The sequence below is a fragment of the Dermacentor silvarum genome, chromosome 3 (assembly GCF_013339745.2).
Source record: "Dermacentor silvarum isolate Dsil-2018 chromosome 3, BIME_Dsil_1.4, whole genome shotgun sequence".
Lineage (NCBI taxonomy): Eukaryota > Metazoa > Arthropoda > Arachnida > Ixodida > Ixodidae > Dermacentor > Dermacentor silvarum.
In genome coordinates this window covers 197,318,835-197,338,558 of record NC_051156.1, presented here as the reverse complement: position 1 = coordinate 197,338,558, position 19,724 = coordinate 197,318,835, and the positions used below count along the sequence as shown (strand labels likewise).

Sequence of the window (19,724 nt, the reverse complement as noted above, 5' to 3'; positions counted from 1 at the left end):
TTTAAATAATTAATTGTATTTAATTATCTAACTCGAGAAGTACTGTCCTAATTACCAAAATGTCAATGTGAAAGTTGTAGAGCAACATGAAAAACTCCCGATACAGCTTTCCGTTGTTCAATACGTGCTACATAAATGTGTTTTTCCGAGTGTGAAAGATGCCCGCGAATACACGCAGAATTGCCGCATGACTGGCCGCTCGAGGCACTTTGCGTGTATTCGCGGGCTTTCATCAATGTATCAAGCATTATCTGACGTGGAGGAACAAGGTGCGCAGCCTGATACAACGAAGCACGGCGGCGACGGCTGGTCTTCGCTTTTCATTTTCTGAGCAACGCCAACACGAACGCACTGCTCTCTCCTCTGTTTTATTCTTTATTTTGTGTTCAAGCGCAGCCACAAAGTTTGCTGCATAATGGTAGCTGAAAAAAAGAAAGACAGAACGAAAAAACGAACGAACGCGCCTGAAGGACCTCAGAATGAAAGTACTGGAGCTTTAACTGAAGGTTGTCAGCTAATTACCCATGATCTTGGCGTGACATTCAAACGAGGAGGGCAGACTGGCTTGGAAGGCAGAGAAGAATAAATTAGCGGCTCCCGGGACAAGGGAGCCTGACTGCTGAGTTCGAAGTGGAGAAAGGTCGGGGCGGCGTCAACAACTCTATACGCATATGCGAGCTAGCTTATGCGAAGCGTTTGTGAATTAACCGGGAACAATATACCTGGAACAATTTCGTAGTGCGAGAGACCAGCTGGGCGGGGGGAGCTGATACGGTAAAGGTGGGTAGGAGGTGTCGGGTTTTGCGGTCGTAACGGCCTTGAAATGTTATTTATAGTCACGAAAGTGCCTCTCTTTCAGGAATGCATTAAGGGCATTCAGTTATGAGAAATTCCGCGGATACTTCCGGCCGGGGCGTCACTTTCACCAACCATCGCTAGCACCTTGGGACGAACCACGTGAAGACGAGCGTACCGATTAGCTACGCTCCGACGTCTGCAGCCGATGCCTGTCACCATCTTTGGGCATGTACTGAGACAAATGCAGTCCACGAAAATGCACTTAGCGATGCGTAGTTAAGAAGGGGCCTACCTGAATACAGTGAACAGCGATTCATGGACCACGCATTAAATAAGTCACTGCTGCGGTATCTGATCGAAACTGGCCTCCATGCTCGCATGTGATTTAATCCCTACGTTATGGCTCGTGGAAACCCAGGCGAGATAAAGAAAATCTTGGGACTACAGCTCACAAAAAAGTCAGCGACGATATGCACGGACCGAAAATGAGCGCAGGCTCACACATACTCAGACTTGTTGCCTCGCACACGTCCATGCGTTTTCGTACACATACGCAGGCAGGCCCTCAGTGGTATTCGCAGTGACAGGGAGCCATGACTCGGCGAGCAAGACGACGCACTGCAGAGCGTTACATCGTCTCGGTTTCAGAACGCCTTATAGCTCGAGGCACGAGTCGAACTGTCTTGCCTCAAGCAGAGCGCTCGCGGTTTTCAGAATCACAGCGCAAGGACCCTTAGCCCGTGACCTCACTGCAGGGACGCGTGACCCTCAAACGCGAGATACCAGAAGTTACTCCTGCACCGTCCTACTCATTTCTTCGACGGCAATCATCATCTGGCACGTGACTCGCCCCGCACGTGTCACGCACATTTGCCCGCGCTGGAAATAACGGGTCGCTGAGAGAAATGGGGGCTTCGTGCGATGATACCGCCGCGGCCGCCGCCGAGAACGGGCCGTCGTGTTATAGTACATCGCGTGGCTCGGGCGAAGCCGGCAGTCGCGCGGTTGCAGTCGTTATCCCCCGCGCGGAGGGGTCAATAGCGTTTGACACCGGACAATTTGCCCACGGCGCGCGTGCGTTTATAGCGAGCTGCCCTACTATAGCCACCGCCGCCACCGTAACCTCAGAATCGGGGCATCCGTTACAATTCTCTGCCGAGCTTCGAGCTCAATGGGCCGCTTTTGTTTTGTTTTTCGCGAAAGCGTGAAAGAACCGTACTTACTGTGTGCAGGCAGCCACAACCGCTATATACCTATTTCACGGCGACCCCTTGGGTGCCGCCACGTTTGATCACACGGTGACGCGTCCATTGCTCGCCTCAGCTGCCTCCGTTGCCTCCGTGTTTACAATGGATGCGCACGAAGCCCGGTGCGGCTCGGCAAACCTCTGTTTCATCGTTTATCGTAGACGGTGACTTGGTGCACGACGCGAAGGTCTGGCCACAGCTTCAGAGGGCGTGGAAGCGCTTTCAGAGATCATTACGCCTTGCCCAAACGACGAGAGCAGCGTATGCGGTGCTCTTACTATATAGAAGCGGGGCTAAATATGTATGAATTCAGCTTGTGAATTAAATCAGGATCAGTGTGTTTTTATCTTCCTTCTTTATTCGACAAACACTTCAAAGCAGCGGCTTGTCATATTTATGACTCAGTAACCTTCCACGGTGCGGTCACTATCTGATTGTATATTTCCTGCCTAATCGCTCGCGGGTGTGCTCGGTTGCGATAGAATTATTCTTGCTGCGCAAAAGGCTTGGAACGTAGATATTCCTTACTTTGCAATAGCTTGTAGCAAAGACGTACATCGCTAGCCATTCGCTTACTCTGTGGACTGCCACGAAGCATCCACATTCTAAGCATACGTGTGCTGTCGGTGCAGTCGCCGTCACCCCCAGATATTGTTTCACAAAGTGTGGGACAAAATTCATGGACGTTCTGATTACTCTTGTGATTCAATGTATAAAAGAGCGTTTTGTTAACAAAGTAAGTGGAACAACAGTTTATTTTTACGGCGAGTTCGATATCGCATATATCTCCAAATCGGTGGACCATTAGAGTTACAGAATGGATACCAAGAGAAGGGAAACGCAGTCGATGATAGCAGAAAACTAGGTGGGGTGATGAAGTTAGGAAAATTGCAGGCGCACATTGGAATCAGTTAGCGCAAGACAGGGATAATTCGAGATCACAGGGAGAGGCCTTTCTTCCTGTAGTGGACATAAATATAGGATGATGATGATGATGATGATGATGATATCTCCAAACTGGTGTCACTCTGGAAATTCATTCCAGTTGGATACGCCTAGCAATCTCAGCAGCTAAAATTCGTAAATTGCAACATGTGCCTTCAAGTAATTAATTAAGAAGTAAACTAGTCATTTGTTACTTAGCTGAATATGTGTTCCCATTTCGCTATTGCGAGAAAGAGCTCCTATCTCCCTTCCCTCTGACCCCCGCTCTGCTTTCACTGCCCGAAAATCCATCCTCCGGCGTGACACGTGGGTCCTCATCCCCCCGCGTAACTGCTCCCTTCCCCACAATGTTTCTTCGGAGCCTCCCTTACACCAGCGATCACTTGTGCTTGCGGTCAGCCATACGAAGACATTGTCCAGTGTCCCAAGTGCTCCGCTCCTGCGTCTGCAGCGGATTCTCGCCATCTACTGTGGACCTGCACTATAGGACAAAGACAATTCGCGAAAGCGTACTCAGACGTGTGACATTGAACAGTGATCAGTCTGAAGACTACGAACGATGGATTACGGACAACGCATTTTACAAGTCACTGTTGCAGTATCTCTATGAAACGTACTTGCGTGCTTGGCATGCAGGTCCGCAATACAGAGCAAGCATTATAATGGTGCTATCTTCTGCACGTGATTCTTTATTAAATTACTTCAAGTATTCGCAGAAACTTCCGGTATGTAGCTCTACCACTCGTGATTAACGCCGCAAGGGCGTACCATATGCCGGCAGCTTTTGCAGGGCTTAGTCAACGCCACCTAGATAGCACAAGGCATATTCACTCCGATCCATGACGTCGAGCTACCCGGCCCGACCGCCATAGAATCTAATGCGGATGGTCCCGAGTAAGTAGTGGTGACTTCGACGTCACCGCTTTCGTCACGCCAGGCTTGGCAATGGAAATTTCGGGCCAGCTAGCGTGACGCCATGGATCGGAGTGAACAGTCCTTGTGCTATCTAGGTGGTGCTATATTAGTCCGCCTGTAGCCTAGGCTACGTGAGGTATTCCTCTCCGTCTTCACCATCGCACGTGTAAAAAAGCCTGAGAAGCAAAAGCGTGTCCGTACATAAAACGCGCACACACGTCAGACCCGCCGCGGGATCCCATTGGCTCCTGCTGCTGCTAAGCAGGAGGTCTTGGGTTCGATTCCCAGCGGGGACCGGCACTTCGATGGGGGCGAAATGTAAAAACGTTCGTGTACCTCAGATTTTAGGCGGTGCACATTACAGAACTCCGGGTGTTCAAAATTAATCCGGAGGCGTCTCACGCGGCCCGTGAGTTTGCTTCGGGACGTTATAAGCGTTATCATTATTTGATTTGAACACGTATATATACACTTGACGGGAAAGGGAAAGCGAGGAGCAGGCTGGCAACTGTGTCCGGAAGGGGCCCAACGCCTGCAGACTCTTCAGAAAGGAGGAGAGAGAAACATAGAAATTGAAGACGGGAAGTATAAACCCCACGAATCAGTCAAATCACAGACACGTCAAAGGCTAACGGCGAAAAATGGAAAGGTCGAGGCGTAGGGAAGCCTCGGGTCATGACCGTGGCGCGAACCAGGCGTTCCTCATATTTCCCGGCGCGGACGCGCGGGCAGCTTTGCCCGTGTTAGGCGAGCGCGCGGTTAGGACAGCAGAGGACGCCGCCGCCGCTGCCGCAGCCGCAGCAGCTGTGTTTACTCTCGTTCGAGAACGTAAATCTGAACAGCACACTCCGCAGTGCGTGCTCTCGCTGCTGCGTCTGCTGGAGTGTGTAGGGCGGCGCATTGTGCGCAGGCGTCGTACGACGGGGTAATTTGGAGAACCAGACGGGGTAAGCTGGTCGGTGAGCGCACTTCCGGATATATATACCACTTCATGAGCGGCGGAAAAACAAAACTCAGCTGAAGAAAGAATAATATAAACAAATACGGCTTGTCGTGATATACAAACGCAATAGAACAATCTTGCAGCCAGTGTAAAATGAGAATGAGAGTAAACACTAAATCAGTTTAGACTGATGAATTTTAGCAATTCCTTCAAAACTAAGTTTCCGATTTCTTCTCTCGCTAATTTCATGTGGAGAAGTCGATTACTAGAAGAGATAATGAAAGCTGAACTTGCTTGCCTCTTTTTTTCTTTTCTTTGCGTTTTAAGATATCGTACAGGTAGTACAAACATTTTTTTTTAACCGGCCACCCCTTGAGTTTCGCGCGGAACCGTCATCGTCGGTATACGTCAGAACGACGTCGCAGATTTCAAAGTACGCATTTTTTGTCGTATTCGGGCCGGCTGTGACGCAGTATAGATTTTCCGAAAACCTGATAAGTCGAGTATGTTGCTTCTTTAGAGCCCGATGAAGTCCATCTCTACACGTAAGCTATATAGACCGGCACGGGCACCGTCAAAATCCACGACGTCACGGCGGACTGGTGCCGGAGCTTCATGCACGGTGGCGTCGTCAGCCATATTTCGTTTTTTTTTCTTCTTTTTTCTCTTTTAATGCGAAAGCATTAAATGCTCCATTACGCGACAATCCGGCGGCGTCGGCGTGGCCGAGCGGTGGTACCAAAAATGAACGACGGCGCAAACAGTAAAAAAAAAAACGTCAAAAATGCTCGAATTGACATGAAAATTTACAGAGAGGTTTCTGTAAACAAAGTAAATTAATTGTCTTGAAAAAAAAATTGGTACTTAATAATTTCGCATTCTCACACGTAAGCAGTCTTAAGAGTTTCTGCCGAAGCTTTTTTTCTTTTTCCCCTTTTATTTCATCTCGTTTATTTCTGGCATAGCTAGCCTCTTCTCGCAGGGGGAGTGGCCCTTTTGCTACTACAGATGCGTAATTCAATCGTATCACTATGATTCTTGTTAAGTGTTCTTTTAATTACGAGACAATTAACGGCTTTACTCCCCTCATTAGGAGATACTCATACGAGCACTCCACCGTCTCTCCTGTAGGAGTGGCAACCACATCGTTGTTTCTCGTTATTACTCCTTTGTTGTGCGAATAGGGCTAACTGGGGGGATCAAGTGGTTTCTTTGTCGTGGCCCGAGAGCGCTATAGAGAACTAGCTTGGACCATGCGCGGTCATTTCGCGGAGCGGTGGGGTAAAGGTTAGGGTCATTCAGGCACGCGCTACAAATCGCCGCGTAATAAGAGCCCCGCAGCGTCGGCAGATTATTTTAGGTCTGTACACAACGCGCAATGACCACGCAGTGCGCGAAGCGGGCGCGTGAACTATAGCGGCGATTAATAGTTTCGTTCGTGAGCCATGCCCGCAAACAGACAAAGCGTCGTTAAGGGTTATCAGCGCGACCGAAAACCCGAAATCACGGGTTGGCAGTGTTGCGGCGCGGAAGGTCCTTGAATCGTCGCACCCTGTGGCCGCGAAAGAGGATTGGGATGCGCGTGACCTGTGCGCTGGGCCGCCGGCAGGTTTCTCCGAATAGTGTAGCGCCTAGGATGGGAAGTACCCTTGTTTGCACATTTGGTGGATGATTACCTATGGCGTAAAAATAAAATAAAAAAATTGCTGTAGGTATAGGCTTGAAGAGTACAGGGTGCGATTACAACTCCTTTAGCTTTCCTTTAGCAACCCGAGAGTCCGAGACAGGGAAAGACATCCTTTACTGTACGGGGGCTAGGAAGCCTTGTCAAGCCCTCCAGAGCTTTTACTTCCTGGTCGGAAGTGGAAGTAAGCCGATTGATTGATTGATTGATTGATTGACTGATTGATTGATTAATTGATGGATGGATGGATTGATGTATGTATGGATTTATTTAATGGGTGCTTGAGATGTTTGCCACGCCGTACGTTTAGCATGCGCCTCCGGATAACGTGGATGAAGCATGAAATGACACACTCATAAACTGTATGCATGAGGGTATGGATGTGCATGAAGGCTATAGGTGCATGCTCATGTCCGAAGAGGTGTATGTACAGGTCCTGGGCCGTAGCATGAAATGACACACTCATACATAACACGAAAAGGAAGCTTTCGTGCTCTTGGGTGGATGGCGGTTCTTCCCCCTTCTGAAAAAAAAATGACTGCACTTGTACGATGGATGTTAGCCTCACTGCCACTTATAGAAGAAGGCATAAAGAAGACGTCGTCGTCTTTACGTTCTCATTTCATGTTGCGCTGAAGCTAACATGAACAACTCACTTCAAGTCGGCCAACGTATCGCCCCTCCCCTACATCCCTTCCCCCCATTCTTTCCACATACAGATTTGATTTGCTCTATCCTCACTTTCACGTCGCATTCGAAACTAAGAGATGAGGTGTTCTTTAGGACATTGTCGAATTCTGGTACAGTTTAGAATTTCGCCATGTTGATGTTTTGAGCCAATCAGAGGTGCCGTAGCAGCCTAGCTATGAACCAATCAGAACTGACAAGCTCGCGAACTTGTCAATATAGTGCAATCTGACAGATTGCGAGCTGCTCAGTGCTGCAAAACACAACAGCCATGGATGAAGGAAATAAACTAGCAGAAAGCATTACGTCATGCGGCCGGCCTTGATCTCAAGCCTTACGTGAAGCCACTGCCTTCGCTTTTCTCCTCGGAAAGTCGGTCCAACACATGACCTCTGAGACAGCGCATTGGCCTAAAATGTTTGGTTCCCGGTAGTTGATGCGCGCTTGTTCCGTTGCTCCGCTGTGGCTTTTTTTTTTTTTTTTTTTGCCTGCAGAACGGGTGTATACTGAAACTTGCAGCCGCGCGCTCTGACGTGACGATCACGTGTTGCGCCGACTAGTTCGGCTTCAGTCACGCCGCGTAATGCTCCCTCCTGGCTCTCTCCTTCCTCCACGACGACCACATCCATTCAAGCTAACCAACAAGAGCAGTAACAACGTGTGCACACACGCGCGCGACGGTCGTGCGTTTGGAAACACGACACACAAGGCGCGGAGCGTTCACTATTACATACGTACACGCCTCCTGCGAGTCGCGCGCGGCGGACGAGGTGCGGCATTCCACCCTCGTATACATGCAGGCACGGCGGGAAGCGAAGCAAGCATTTAAAAAAAAATTAAAAAGAAATAAAAGGTTAAAGACGCCTTGTTGTGTCTCCTCGCGAGTCTATTCCGGGCGCGTGCCACGCGGGGACCAACACGCGGTTCATGCAATGCTGCGCCATCCCGAAAACGCGCTCTCCGCTTTCGACGTACAGCATCGCGACCTTCCGTCGGCTTCTCCCCCTGCTTGTCGTGTACCCCCTCTCTCTCCACGGTATGCCACAGATAATCGCAAGCTGGAGAGAGAGTGCGGGTGCCTATTTTGAAAGCGGCCGAGTTCATTTTGTTCGTCGATACTTTTTATCCCCCGCAGCTCTTCGTCTCTTGTTTACTCCTCATCTTTCTCTGCTCGCTGACTAGATTTTTTTTGTTCCGTTCCATAGATTATACGCTTCGGCACGTGGTGGATGGATGAGTTAGGTGGGACGTACGGCTCTCTCTTGTCGCCGGAGCGGCTTGGCAAAAGTAAGAACGGAAGCCGAACATTTCCCGATAAAAGGGGACGATTCGAAGTGCCACCACCCTTTCTCTCTATTTAAAAACCGCAGATGGCAGTGCGGATATAGCAGGCCCGGTTCGGTGCGGAGAAATGTGCTCGCTTTTTTTATTCTTATTTCTTAAAAGAATTCTCCCTCCGCTTGCAGTGCGGCGAAGCGACGCTGCCAGAGGCAGCTGTTGTGTCTCGTCAATTAGAAAGCGCCCTCTCTCGCACAATGACGTTTTTGTTTTTCTTCGTGTTTTTTTGTTTTATCCCTTTCTTCTTCTCTCCTTTTCGGTCTCTCTCTCTTCGGCGGTGCTGTTAGCGAAAACGTTTTGCCACATCTGGCCCACATACACGACGGAAGACGAAGCGCTCGAAATAACATAGCAGTGTCAAGAAGGGGCAGGTCTGTTGAAAAACAAGCGCATCGTACACACACACACACACACACACACACACACACACACACACACACACACACACACACACACACACACACACACACACACACACACACACTCTCTCTCTCTCTCTCGAGACGATGCACACTCTCGATGCACACACTCTCTCTCTCTCGAGGCCGCCGTGCTTCAAAAACTTCAAAAACTGTAATAGCGCGCGAATGGCTTTACCCGCCAACGAACGGAAGTGGCCATGGAGGGTCCCGGTCGCTCTCTACTCAGAAACTGGTCTGATTTCACGCATATAGAGCAGTTAATAGACAGGCTTAGTTTGTTACGCTGTGCTGTATTCGTCGCTTTCGAACAGAATTGAAGATACACGTAGTTGTAACGTTAGTTTATTTACCAGTGGCGTCATTTATGTCGAATATTCCAGCCAAGGAGAAAAATCTGCTGCTGTCGTTCTACTTGTTCCGAATCGCTTTGAGTCGAATATCGAGCCGAGTTATACGAAGTAATCAGTCAACCAATAAGACAATCATTTAATCAATCAATAGCTTAATGAGCAGAAATACACTTGATGATCAGCTAGGCTAACACCCGCAATAGCAGTTTGATTGGGCCCAGACGACCATTAAAGCTTTTCACGGCAATAGCGGTGCACATTAACAACAATGAAACAGTGTTCCTCGAATAATATACAGTTATGTCACCGGTACTCGGTGTAACTCTAAAAGTCCGCCCCTTGTGCTATTTGTGAGTTTTGTGCGTATTATATGCGTATTTTGTGAAAATTTTAGAACGCACTTTTCTTACGCAAACTTGCGCAAAAAGCGCATTTTTTTTTTTACAATTTCCCGTGAAGAAATTGCAATTAGTGCTGTTTAGATGGTATTGGCAAACTAGGGCAAACTGTCAACCCCCCCCCCCCCCCCCCCCCCCGGCTGTGATCCTGGGTGCGCTACTGGTGCACACTGACATCATATAGTCTTGTACCGGCTAATATAGTGCCTAATTCGGACCACACATCCTGCACCCTTCCGCGCCTCTAACTTTCGCGAATATATCATCGGCCCCGGTCCACGACTGCAACGCTTGACTAAATAAAGGCTGTGCGCTGTTCGTGTTCTTGTTCACTCATGTGATTTAAGACGCCTGTGCATAATAGCAAGCGATCTAAAATTTAAATGCACGGGGTTTTTCGTCAGTAGCAAGGGGGGTTTCATTTCACAAATAACTGGGAAAAATACTCTGAACTACTAAACAATCAGAAAGAGGCAATTGGCGTCTTCAGACGTATGTAAAAGAGAGTGAAAAAGACCCTTTCTCTCAATTCTCCGTGGCGCCCCTTCGGAATATCCAGACCGCTGCAGACGAAAACAAAAAAATACGAATAATATTAATCAAACGACCCGAGACCATGGACACGCCGCAATCTGTAAATAAAGAGACCACAAGTATCATGTGCTGTTTTTCAATGCGCCCTTCTTCAAAACCAAGAAAGCTTCACATACATAGACAGACATCAGGAATCTGTTCTGCATAATTTTTTTTAATTTCCGTATCACATCCGTTTACCTAGCTAGCACGTTTTATTGCTTCCTGAACATGCATTGCTTAGAAGTGTACCACTACCCACACTTGCTGTCGAACTTTGCATATAGAAGGGGAGGGGGGAGCCTTGTCAAGCTGAAGTGTGCAGCTTTTTCAGCAATACCTCCACGTTTCTCATCGACAAATAAAAGTTCATTTCATTGCTTGATCGATTGAATGATTGATTCATTCACTCTTCGGGTGACATTCGATTTAGGTGTCAGAAATTTCAACCGGCAGACCCAAGGCATGTGTCCGTTTCTCACCATTCCGTGCGAATTTTCGCGCTCTTCTCGCAATGACGTTGCGATGCCCGGTTCCCCTCGACCACCAGTTTTTAAGAGGTTCAGGATTAAGCTATCCGAAGCCGCCCAGCGGCAGCCCAAGCCGCGATTGTTTGGTCACGGGCGTTGGGAGGGGGGATGCCGCGGGGCACCCTCGGAGGGCAGGTTTTTTTCGGGTCGCGAGCCCCCAGGCCGTGATTGCCGTGCCAACGACCTCGGGTTCCAAATACTACCTCGTGCCGCGACTCCGCGCCTTATAACCCCCCGCGCGAGGGCCTCACGGACCCTGCCTCGCCTCCTCTCTCCGAGCCACACGCACCCGTTTTTATGCCTCCGAATCGCGGCCCTTCATCTCCACCCAACGGGGTGGTGCCGCGGCTTCGCACCGCTCTCCCTACCCGGCGCGCGCCTTGTAGGCGAGAGCCGCGTGTTTGTAAACAAAGAGTGCGTGTGCGCTGCGGAGCGTTACAGTATAAGCGGTGTACAGTGTGGTCCTCTGTTAAGTAGAACGCGCGAGAGTGGAGCACGTGCTATGTTTTTCCCCTCTGGTAAGCGTACAGTTGCCAGGCTTCGGTAGCAGGTGACTATATAGAGCGGTTGGTGGCGCTTGCACATTTATATGCGCGCCTCCGCGCGTTGTAATGGAAATGCCAAGACATCCACAAAGCCAGGACCGAAGGAAGCGTACGCCTTTCAGAAGCACTCAAGTTCAAAGCTTATGGGTGTGTCAACTGGTCAGCGGTCGAGATAATCAACAGACAGTATTGGTGGGGGGAAAAAGCAGGGAAGGGAAACTGGGGCCGTTACAGGCATTGGTAACCTTACAGTATAGACATTGAGTCTTTAATGAACAGAGATTATACAGAGTAGAGTTAGACAAAATGGTAGACTTCAATAGATGTAGTAAAGCTTCATTGGCTCAAGCAGGCTATTGTCGCCGTGATGTTTCAAGGGGGATATGCCGTTAAATATCCTCAAAAGGAGAATTGTCTGACTTGAGCTACAAATGAAACCCATACGGGTTGCTCCTAAGGAAAGTTTCGTAGGTCACGAAAATATCGTCCCCTAGTCCGGGACGAATTTTTCCTCAACAGCAATTTTTTTTTTCAACTTAAAGAAGCAACCGAGTGGAGAACGCAGGTAGGTGAACAAAATGGGGCCAGAGCGTGCATTGAGCGAATACGTTGTTGAGGTACATAAAAGTGAAGAAGGAGGAGAAGTGAAGTGTCCTGACACTTCTGTAATACACAACTTCGAGACCCTCGAGCCAATCCGCGCGATTTCACCATACTTTCAGACTATACACGGCCGGTCCTGGAAATGGTGTATCCAAAGGTGGCGACACCTGGTGGGCCAATCACGAGACCAGCGTAGGATACGCGACTTCGAGAGGGTTTTTGCACCGTTTATGGCTCGCCAGGCCTCTGTTGAAGGCAGAGGCTGACATCTTTGGCATTCAAGAAGCGTAATTTACCAACTACCATAGCTTAAGAGGAAGTTTTAGCTCTGCGGCTCCTGTCTAAATACACGGGAACTGAGAAGTTCTTTTTCTCGACAACCACTGCGCCGAACTGGATGCGGTCTATGCATTTACAAGAAAAAAAAAAAATTAAAAAGAACTTCAAATCGAATGAATGTAGGAAGTGAATTTTATGTTTAGGCCATCAATTTTCTTAACTTATTTTTAGAGGAATTCGTGAAAATTGCGAAATTTGGCCGCTCTAAATTCATTAACAGAACTGCAATATCTCTATTTCTTGCGGGGCTAAACATTCGTAAATATCGTGCACCAATTTTTTTTTTTTAGCTGATTACTTTCCGGGAGCTTCTGTAAAACATTCCATGCCCTAAATCAAAACGCTGATAGCTGCAGTCCGTAGAATTTTACTCTCTCTCTCTCTCTCTCTCAAATGCAACAAATTTAATGCAAATCGGTCCAGCTGTTGTCTCATGAAAGTATGTCTGCGTTTTACATTTATTTGAACAAGGAAATCGGAGTCGGCCTCGAGCTAAGGCTTCCTCTTAAAAGAACACTAATGAGGAATCGCAAATCAGTTCGTAATGGTAAAGCATTCGCTGAAGACACTGCGTCCATTTCGCAGGAAAAGGCTTATCAGTAGGGGGGGCGGGGGGGGGGGGGGGGGGGGGGGGGGGGGGGGGGGGGGGGAAGGACAAGTCTCCCTTTCACTAATTACTCACCGAATCATCAGCACCAGTACTTCAGTGTTGCATCATGGATGTCGTATTTAGGCCGTCTTGACGAAGGAAAAGTGCTCAACACCTGCTAGGTTGAGTATTTTGATCCTCCATTATGCAATTTAGTTATCCTCCAGGATAAACACTTTACAATAAGCAGTTACATAGACATAAGCGTAGAAGGTGAAATCCCTGCAAGGGATTATATTATGGTAATTTCAGGGTTGGTATGGGTCACTTTCGATTTTGCCTCTTTTCTGTTCTTACTGAGCCTCGTACTATACTGTAAATGTAGCGGCTCTGCTACACCAGAACCGTGATTTGCCGATAATGCCTAGCTTTGTTATTAGCTAAACTTTAGTGCCCCTTCATAATTGCTGTTTAGCGCCCCGTGTATGTGGAAATGCCTAAGACGTGTTCTACAGTTCACTTGCCTTGTTCGTGTTTCAATAATGCGCGTCAGTGAACAAGAGAGACCCAACGTTTTTGTTAAAAACAGAACTTTTATTTACAAAATTTTAGCTGAGGTATAGGCAACGACAAAGCATACCGACAACAATGACCAAGTTGACAGTTCCTAGAAAAAAAAAAAAACACTTTGTTATATTATTTTTGATGGCGTGCTTACCCAAACACGGCGTGCCTGGCGTGTGGGTGCGTAATTATTTTTTTTTTTCAGGCTAAGTAACAGTGTACAGCACTTCAAATTGAGCGCGCTGTCTAACGCGCGCCAACAGTAAGCGAGGTCTTCTCACAATGTGCCAGCTGCACCATCCGTGCATCCCAGTCTTCTTCTCACCTAAACATTCACAATTATTATTATGTACAAACAACTGCAGCGTCAGTTGCGCGGGTTCAATTCAGCGGTCTAATAAACATTAAAACTTTCTTTGCGCAGCCTATGCCACACTCATTAATTTTTGTTTTCTATGGAAGGGTCCGGTGTAATCCACCAAGGTGCAGTCAGTATAACAGCTGCCAAACAACACGGGCGTCATTTAAAGCGAGACCTATCGATCACTTCTAATAACCAAAATAATCTTGACTTACGAAGCCAAGCCCGACTTCGACAGCTTGCGGAATCCACAATCAATGAAATCGGTTGTGCGTTGTCCACCTTCTTCACACCAACAGACAGTGTCGAATGCCTGCGTTCTTGTATTTTTTTTTTTTCTGTGCAGTGATGGAAATATACTAGATGTTTCATGCAGAGCTATGACAAGTGAACAACATTGGTGAATACGAAACGCGTGCTGTGTTTGCACGTGCCTGGTCTGCGGAAACACACACTACACAACAAATAAGGTCTCGCCATCGATCGAGTACAACGCCCGAGCCCTTGTCACTATCCCGCGACAACGCTGACACGCCGTGAAAGAAAGTGTGGCTATCCTGAAGCCATCAAATTCATAGCTGCAGTTTACTGGCAGCTACAGTTATCTGGGTTCATTAAATTTCACATAATATGCGCCACATTCGCTGAGTGACCAACAGCGGGCGAACAAGAAAATCCTCAGTACGGAGCCAGCGTTTCGACAAAAGTGCTTGTCTTCGTCAGGGCCCTGAAGAATACAGGTCCTCCTTGTCGAAACATTGTCTCCGGGCAGAGTATTTCCTTGTTCGGTCACTGTTGGCCGCTTCCAAGTTTCCGTCTTTCCACGAACGCTTTTGTGTCGTTCGCAATCGCATCTGCTGTCATCTTCACCTTCCATTTAGTCTTTCACTCGACCTCAATCTAAAAGCTGTCATCAGACATTCCTACTGTGACGTCTGCAGTTTGTAAATAGAATTCTTACAGAGCGATAAACAAGGGCCTAAGAGCCAGCGAACATGGAAGCCTCGTACTCGTCGTGAATGGTTTATAGTTAGGTTGGTCTCAAAAGAAACCAGCGCGTGTGCATCTGTGTTTTATATCCTGCAGACTAGAAGAAGCGACGGAATCGATCATCGTCGGGAGACGCACGACTTCCGAGCCATTTCAAGATGTGCGCCTGGGTCAGATGTGATGCCGATTGCGACCGCTATACAGATTAAAATAAAGATAAAATCAGCTGCTTGCGTGAACACGAGAGATAATGAATAGAAGGATCGTAACAAAACAAAAGAGCAAAACAAGCGCACTGCCATTTGTCTTGCTGCTTCAGCGAAAGCAAAAAAAAACAAATATACAAACACTCTTCATAAACTCTTCACGTACATCATGCATGGCACTCGTCCCGAACGAAATATTTAAAAAATAAAGCACATTTTTGACCAATACTCATCCGACCCGCTTCGGGGCAGTATTGGCAGCGGCGCTCGCACGAACCAGCCAGCAAAATGAACTTTAAAAGGTCTCAGGTGCACTGCTCCGTTAAATGCCATGTTACTTATTCTCAAGCGCCTCGAAATTGCTAAACGCCGGTGCTCTCTCTCTCTCTCTCTCTCTCGAGACACTTCACTAACTGCCACTTCTATTTCTCTTTCCCTGTACTAATGCGAAGGCTCGAGCGTAACGCAGTCATTATACTGCCTGCGCTAGGTCGTGCCGGGTAAAATAGACTTTAAAAATATATCTACACTGTTAATCTGTTGCGTGTGTGTTTTGAAAAGCTCCTGAGCGCATTTGTTATTATACGACCACATTCTACTGGGTCTCGCGTCATTCCCAGGGTCGCCCTATAACGTAAGCCGTTTCGACGACTCTACCTTCGTACTTCTCCAGACTCGGGCTCAAGACTCGGGCTGGTACGACTACTGCTGTGTTCGTACGAGCTTCGTTTCAGGTAACGCTATAAAGTTTGATCTCGTGAAACAAAACTTCAGCTCCGGGCAGCGCATCTGCCCGAAACAACAGCGCATGCTAGTTCTTTCTTGTATTTTTTTTCTTCTTTCACTTCTGCGCCATGCAACAGGTGGATTTGTTGCGACTTGTTAACTATAGCTGTGATTACAGGTGGGCCACACGTGCTACATACACGCGGAGAAAATGTTGCTGCGATGCCAAACTCAAAGTAGTTTTCACCCGTCTTGCAGGTCTCCCGTTGTCAAGAAACTCAGCAACTCACACGATAACACGCATACCGCAGCTATCTGTGTGTAAGATGGTGTGAATCATCACTCTATAACAGGCCATGCAGGAGCGCTCTCTTGCAGCATCTAACAACTTATCCTCTTGTCAGGAGGAAAGCAATTCTCGACAGCGGCATTCCAGCCTGTCAGAGATGGCCGGTCGTGTTGGCAACCAACTTGCTTTTTTTTCCCCCTTTGAACTGTCCCGAACCCGTTATAACACCGATGATCTTTCGGCACACCACGGGGCGGACAGCAGTTCTAAGCAGAGAGTCTTCAAGAACAACAGTTTGGATTAGTCCCTGTCGTAGTAAGTAGCCATGGGAATCTTGGAGCCTCGCCTCCGACACGGCGGGCTGCAGAAGCTGTCAGGTGACGTGGGTGCCGTGTGCGAAGCCTTGGGGAGGGTGGAGCTGCCGTTGGCTTCACCGCATTCGCCTCTGTCCAGACGCGAGCGGTAGTGGTTGACGATGAACTCCATCTTCTTTAGGATCTTGTCGTCCGAGTCGAGGTCCTTCTCGCGCAGCAGCTCCTGCAGCAGGGGCGATATCACGTTGGGCCTCTGCGATTTGGTCGGGCTCGAGTGGGCCGCGCTCCTCTTGGAGCCGGGCTCGGTGAACAGGTCGGGCGTGAGGGCAGGTCTCGAAGAACCGCGCTGCCGGAAAGCCCAGGTCTTGTTGCCGGCGCCGCCGTCGGAGGCGCCGGACCGCGACGAGGTCCGGACCGGGGGAGGACTCCTCCAGGAGCAGCGGCCCGGAGCGCCTCGCGTGAGGAAGCCCTTGTCGGCAATCATGCTCCCTTCACTGCTGTGAGACCTGGAGCGGGGCAGAGTGGCCAGTCCGGCGTCCACAGAACGACGCCTAGCGTTCGGGTTGGGCGGAGTCGACGACTGTCGGACGCGCCCGTTGGTCGTTGGCTGCTTGGACGAATGTTGTTGCTGATGATGTTGAGGAGTAGGGGACGTCGAGCCGTTTGTGGTCAGGTTCTCCGTGCTGGTGGCCCGGTGGGGTGGGGCAAGGTAGGGAATCCTGGATTTGGCGGACGACGCCGACGGTGGGGGCGTCTGTCTGGACCCAGCACTGGAGATCGAGTGCCTCGGAGACGAGGTCGTTCCGTTCGTCTTGGCGGGAGATGCCGTGGGCGAAGCCGACGACGCGTAGCTTTCGTCCGCTGACGCCGCGCCGCTGTCGGCGACGTCGTGCGAGCGTGGCAGGCCTCCGGCAGAGTCGGGTCGGTCCGGAGGTGCCATCTTCCAGGGGGCGGAACCGTTGGTGCTCCCGAACTCTCCTGGCTGAGGCGTGACGTTGCCGGTCTTGGCGATCTTGCGCGGCGAGCACTTGCGGGATCCGCCGGGCGTCTTGGTAAACTCGCCCTCGGACGTCTCGCTGCTGTTGTCGGAGGGCAATCCGCAGCCGCCGCTGCTCGAGCTGGTCGAGTCGTCGCTGCAGTGCGATATCCTCGATGGGGTCAGGTCTCGGTCGTGGTCGCCGGTGAGAGAGTTGTTGTGCGGCAGGCCCCTGTGTGACATCAGCGGCGACGTGCTCCCGTAAGGGTAGCTCGGTGCGGGAGGTCTGCGAAAGAAGGGACGACACCGGTCACGGTTGAGAAGTGCGCGTGATGCAATAAGGGCATCGAGAACGTCAGCTGCAATTCTTTCGCAAGAGTATTAGCGTATCAAATTCCCGCGAAACGATAACTCAGTCACAGAAAATAATGGTTATTGTCGGGTTGCAGCTGAGAATGTTAGGAAATGCTCTTAGCCGCCCTGCCCTGCACTTTAAACGTGTCACGTTCTGCGCACAGGGTTGTTATTAGCATGAACAAAAGCCCTCCTTTTGGTAACGGATAAATGTGAGGACGGGTTTACCTTATACATTTTCGCGCTATTTATTCATAAAGCTATTTCGCGGCGAAGTACGAAAGGAAGCAACAATTCAAACGTTACACGCGTTTATAACAAAATTTACTGTTAAGTATAAGCATATCAGACAGCAACAGAAGTTTGCATTATGCACCAAACAGAGCTATAATTGCTAAATTTGCTAGGTTAGTATCTCAATTGAAATAAGGTTTTTTGACGTGTCGTCACAAAGAACACACCGGTCGATGCATTATGTCACAATTTATGAACTGGAACTCAAATGTACAAGAAAGTTTCGCGGCACTGACCTATTGTATGTGACCTGCATGGTTGGGCTGCCACCCTTCCCGGGAGTCATGGTTAGCCTAGCCGATGTCGATGTCCTGTGGCCTGTGAAAAGAAAGAACAAAAAAAGTAAAGTTTACTCATATTTTTCGGTCATTTAACATTCTCCGGCAAAAGCTGTGACAGAGAGAGTAGAATTAGCTCTATTGTTCCTACGTGCCTTCAGTGCAAATTTTCGAAGAATGCTTCGTACTTAATTTTATAAGACAGATTAACGAAGTGATGATGAACTGGTGCACTCTTCCGCACTAATACCATGCCTTGAGGATTCCTTAAGCAGACCAAGATATGTTACCACTATTTTCTAGCTAGTACAGAAAGTCCAAGTCGCTCGCGAATTTATAGGATAATTCGCATACAGGAAAGAAGAAAACACACGCATTGTTTAGCTGCATGTCGTTTTTTTGTGATCAATTTAGACCAGCGCATCCAACCACCCCAGCTCCCAGCTACTAGATTAAACACTGCTGCGCACCAAGAGCTGACAAAATGATATCTCAGCTGATAAAAGGAGCTCTGAGCTGAAGAACTCTTTCTATGGAAGGACAGTGAGGTTTGCCAGTGCACATTCGTCTGGATGTTACACCGCAAGCGCAGTATTTGCTGAGATTGACGTCAAGAAACACACAATAATATATTCAGAGGACTTGTAATTGTGCTTTCAGTTTAGACGTACAGTACATGGAATGGCACTGAATTTTTTTTTTCAGACACTAAAGGTAGTCCAATGAGATCGAGAGATTGTTGCAGCTTTGACTGGCACTGTCAGGTACCAATATCCCGCAGTAAATCGCGTGGAGAAACAGCCCGCCCGACGCTCACCAGATCTGCAACGGCAGGGGTCATGCTTGTCGAGGTAGTGCTCCAGCGTGTCCCATCCGCCGCCCACGCGCACCATCACGTGACTGCGGAGTATCTGCAAGGAGAAGCACAACGGGGAAAAGGAATGCCGTAAGCGATTAGGTCGCAGTGCAAGTTGGCGCTCAATTTTACAAAGAAAGAAACAAACAGCCTCATAAAGCGACATAGCAAAACAAGAAAGGCACAAGTTTTCGTGCGCCTGCAACATTGTGCCTTAGTCCTTGTGGTAAGGAACTAAGGAGTTTGACACGCGCACACGCGCACACGCGCACACGCACGCACGCACGCACACACACACACACACACACACACACACACACACACACACACACACACACACACACACACACACACACACACACACACACACACACACACACACACACACACACACACACACTATTCCGCACCACGTTGTCCCATTTGCACGACAGTCCGTAAAGAGTCAAAGCCAACAAGGAGAAAGAGAGATGGAGGCAACAAGCTAACCAGAACCAGGGCTGACCTACACTGAATAAGAGAGGAGACAAAAAGAGATGAGCCTCAAACAAGTTCGAGAGTTCCAGGAACTCGGGAAGTCTGACGTGTATATCGTCAGTACAAGCTCGGA

General features: G+C 48.9%; 1 protein-coding gene across 1 annotated transcript in view; it reads right to left on the bottom strand.

Annotated features, from left to right (window-relative positions):
• Positions 1-13,479: 13,479 nt before the first annotated feature.
• The window catches only part of LOC119446427 (GAS2-like protein 1), a 179,333-nt gene continuing 173,088 nt past the window's right edge, over positions 13,480-19,724 (bottom strand). The window contains exons 3-5 of the mRNA XM_037710853.2: positions 19,076-19,169; positions 18,217-18,298; positions 13,480-17,618 (exon numbers count right to left, since the gene is read on the bottom strand). Coding sequence (XP_037566781.1) covers positions 16,343-17,618; positions 18,217-18,298; positions 19,076-19,169 — 1,452 coding nt within the window. The 3' untranslated portion in view covers positions 13,480-16,342. The remainder of the gene's footprint in view (positions 17,619-18,216; positions 18,299-19,075; positions 19,170-19,724) is intronic.